Source organism: Aedes albopictus, chromosome 1 (genome assembly GCF_035046485.1).
Source record: "Aedes albopictus strain Foshan chromosome 1, AalbF5, whole genome shotgun sequence".
Classification (NCBI taxonomy): Eukaryota; Metazoa; Arthropoda; class Insecta; order Diptera; family Culicidae; genus Aedes; species Aedes albopictus.
In genome coordinates this window covers 210,783,437-210,787,424 of record NC_085136.1, presented here as the reverse complement: position 1 = coordinate 210,787,424, position 3,988 = coordinate 210,783,437, and the positions used below count along the sequence as shown (strand labels likewise).

Genomic DNA, 3,988 nt, shown 5'->3' with positions numbered 1-3,988 from the left:
TGGCTAAATGTTGACAGTCTGGAATTCAGTACCTCTGGTTGATCGCTGCCATCAGGAGTCTAGGATCCGCATGGCGGTTCTGCAAGCGTAGCTTTTCAACCAGTAATCTGGACACGCGATAGTTCTTCGGGAGTATCACAGGTTGCTTCATTTTGAAAGGAAAAGACGACTACAACAAACAAACCAGATCGCGTCAGGAATCAGTTATTAGTTCATAGAAATAAGTATTGAATACAATAGCCGCAAACTAGCATGGGCAGACATTTATTGCATTAAGGCGGAAAAACTTTCATGGTATGGGCAACTTAAGTAATCTTATTGATATGGCTGATCGACAAAATTTTAACAATTTGCAATTTAATTCTAATTATTTGATGTTTGTAGCTTCAGATTCATTTTAGACATGGTTCTAATCGTTCATTCAAGATGTTTTTCGAACTTTGATACGGGTTGCTGATCTCCTTGGACCTACAAGATTTGTTAGAAAATTAAATAGCTTATAAAACGTTTTGATGAATGGTTTACCAACCTCGCATAGGGTGGGCCTATTCGGGCTTTATGGGCCGCAAACGCGCTAGCTGCACGCCGTTGAAGAAGATCCGGGAAGATTTTGCTCGACCATATACTCGGCGCTAAAGTAAAGTTACTTTGTTGCCAACAAGGTATCAAGGTAGGTAACACACCATGTAAATCTTATCAATTTTATTTTTTAAACTTTTTTATTCTGTAAATTCCCCGCGGTCAGAGTTCATATTTAGCAAACAAATGGTTTCAAAAATATGTAGATACAATCAGCATCTATCCTTAATTTGCATTTCAAATCAGAACTATACTAACGCGACTATCGTCACAGTTCTGGGCTTTATTTTGTAAAATTTAAATTTTTGCTACTCTTATCAAAGGTAGGCCTGACGTATATTAATAGTTATTTCGTAGATTTTGCCCCATATTTGCCATCCTATTTGTGCTATCTGCTACACATGGGACCATTTGTGCATATAAATTATAAATAACTTTATTGGCTATCAGCATTTTTGATCGCCGGGACTGATCAGCAATTGAAATTCCTCTTTTCTTCGATCGAATGGTACCAGTTCGAGCGACTTCTCGTTCAATCGAGTGTGGTACCTCAGACGAAGATGTCGCAAATTTGGTTTCTGGCGCTGTTGGTGGTGATCGGCAAAACTTTTTCCCATGCAGGTGTGCTTGAAATTCATCTTGTCTGCTAGTGGCTTTGATTAATTTATTTAATTCTAATTGTTGCAGAAACAAACGTAGGGGACTACAGTTGCGATGTTCCTCATGAATTGGAAAAAGGCGTTTGCGTCAGTGAGCAGGAGTGTCCAGCGTTTGCAAATATCACGAAAGGAGACACTCTAGGTTCAGCTAGTCGATTAAGCTTTGTGAAAGCCTTACAGTGTGCACTGGATAACGAGGAGTCAGGAATCTGTTGTCCAAGCAGTGGTGCATATAGAAATCCTGAACTGACAGCGAATACTAAACGAGAACGAGTGCCAAAAGGCCCCTCATTGCTCCGGTTCGGGGCACACGACAATTGCGGTAGTCAGACACCGTATGTGCCCAAAGTGTATGGACGTATAGCTGAGATCGATGATTTCCCATGGGCTGCCCTGCTAATCTACCGGGGTGGTCGTCAAGGTTGCGGAGGAGTTCTGATCAGCAGAAATTTTGTTATTACAGCCGCGCATTGTCTAACTGGGACGAGCTTCGATAGACATGGACCACTGTGAGTAAAACCGGTATAACCTGAAAGAGGTAGGGTGCGGGATCATTTTGGTAGAGAGTCCTATTTTCACCTAGAGCGCAGTCAGTATCGATAGGAAGCAATCAGTGAAGTACTAAATGGTGATGAACTGGATTCTTGTATGGTGAGATGATAAATTCTTCGTTTCTGCAATGAAATGGTGCAAACAACGTGGGTGCTATCACTTGCGTGCGCAGCCGTTTCTTTTTTCTCGCTCGTTCATTTTGTTGAACGCAAGAAAGAGCGAGATAAAGAGGGGGCAAACTGCCCCCTCTATTATCTGTTTCTTTCGCGTGTTTGTTTACGAGAGTGAGTGAGAAAAAAGAAAAAGCTGCGCACGCTAGAGGGTGCTATGATTTCTTGACTGATTTGATGCTGTTTGAGCAAAAGTTTCGGTAACTGTGCTGTTGAACATATTATACACTCCCGTTCAAAAGTTTGGGGTCACCCCCTCAAAAACATGTCATTTTTATAGGCCCATATCTCCGCCAATTTGCGTCCGATTTCAAAACCCTAGGTTTCATTCAAAAGATAATAAGTCAAAGAAACTTTGAACATAATTTAAAAGAAACTTTTTCAAAAAATGTTGTATGTAAACTTAACCCAAAGTTGCCAAGTTTTCTATAAAATGAATATAAACTTACGGCAGTGTCGCTGGAAGTTGGGTCGGCCAAGTTTTAAGATGAGAGCGGTAATATGGCCCATTTTCTATTAGCTTTCAACTGCTTTTTACAGAACTTAGCTAAAAAAATCTAGAAAAAAAAGTTATTAAGTAAATTAATCCTTGATGTCATCGACCAAAAGTTTGGGGTCACCCCTCAACATGCTGTATCGGCCAAAAGTTTGGGGTCACTATCGTAAAACATGGAAAAGTGATTTGGTGATATCTTCGTCATCTATAGTTCAATTTTAATTATTTTTGGCTCATTTCAAAGATAATTAACTAAATTTACGTTTGATGTCTCCAACTTAACGTATTTAACGATTTTTGTATATAAAAATGTTATGTAAAGTTAGCACATTTTACCACGCTTCAAAAAATGAGGCAACTTTACGTTAAGTTTTAGTATGTAAATTTCAACAAATATGTGTGGTTCAATGTATATGCAGTAAGTATCATTCATTTTGTTTCAAATAAGCCAAGAAGAATTAAAATTGAGTGAAAGATGACAAAGATATCAACAAATCACTTTTCCATGTTTTACTATAGTGACCCCAAACTTTTGGCCGATACAGCATGTTGAGGGGTGACCCCAAACTTTTGGTCGATGACATCAAGGATTAATTTACTTAATAACTTTTTTTCTAGATTTTTTAGCTAAGTTCTGTAAAAAGCAGTTGAAAGCTAATCGAAAATGGGTCATATTACCGCTCTCATCTTAAAATTTGGTCGACCCAACTTCCAGCGACACTGCCGTAAGTTTATATTCATTTTTTAGAAAATTTGGCAACTTTGGGTTAAGTTTACATACAATTTTTTTTGAAAAAGTTTCTTTTAAATCATGTTCAAAGTTTCTTTGACTTATTATCTTTTGAATGAAACCTAGGGTTTTGAAATCGGACGCAAATTGGCGGAGATATGGGCCTAAAAAAATGACATGTTTTTGAGGGGGTGACCCCAATCTTTTGAACGGGAGTGTATATTTCTTTCAACTTCAACAACACAGTTACCCTAACTTTTGCTCGAACAACAACAAATTAGTCAAGAAATCATAACACCCACGCTGTTTGCACCATTTCATTGCAGAAACGAAGAATTTATCATCTCACCATACAAGAATCCAGTTCATCACCTTCAATCTAGTATTTCATCGATTGCTTCCTATTGATTTGAACTTTTGCACATGGCTAGATACTTTACATGCGTATATCACCATGTAAAAAAATCAACTCTATCGGTTTTAACTTTATTTGGTTATAAGTATAAAGTGCTCAAAACAGAATTCCCTGCCAAAATAGTACCGCACCCTATGAAATTTTTTAAAATATTTCAAGCTTGATTTAGATCTTCAATTTGCTCATACTTCATCTTCTTGGTTTTCTGCTTGGCGTCTTGGCATGACGTCTTAACAGTGGTAGAAAGTCTACTTCTCAGATAAGTGTTCAATAGCTAACCACTCATTTAAATATGTTTCATTCTTCTGTGATCGCCGTGACGGTAAGCTGATTTATGTTCCTTGTACCGCGCATATTGACGCACTCTATGTTCTTTTTAACAAGGAT

General features: G+C 38.1%; 1 protein-coding gene across 1 annotated transcript in view; it reads left to right on the top strand.

Moving 5' to 3' along the window:
• Positions 1 to 924: 924 nt before the first annotated feature.
• LOC109430349 (CLIP domain-containing serine protease B8-like) overlaps positions 925 to 3,988 on the top strand; it is a 9,285-nt gene continuing 6,221 nt past the window's right edge. Inside the window, exons 1-2 of the mRNA XM_062846190.1 lie at positions 925 to 1,200; positions 1,267 to 1,747. Of these exons, the coding sequence (XP_062702174.1) occupies positions 1,140 to 1,200; positions 1,267 to 1,747 (542 nt within the window). The 5' untranslated portion in view covers positions 925 to 1,139. The remainder of the gene's footprint in view (positions 1,201 to 1,266; positions 1,748 to 3,988) is intronic.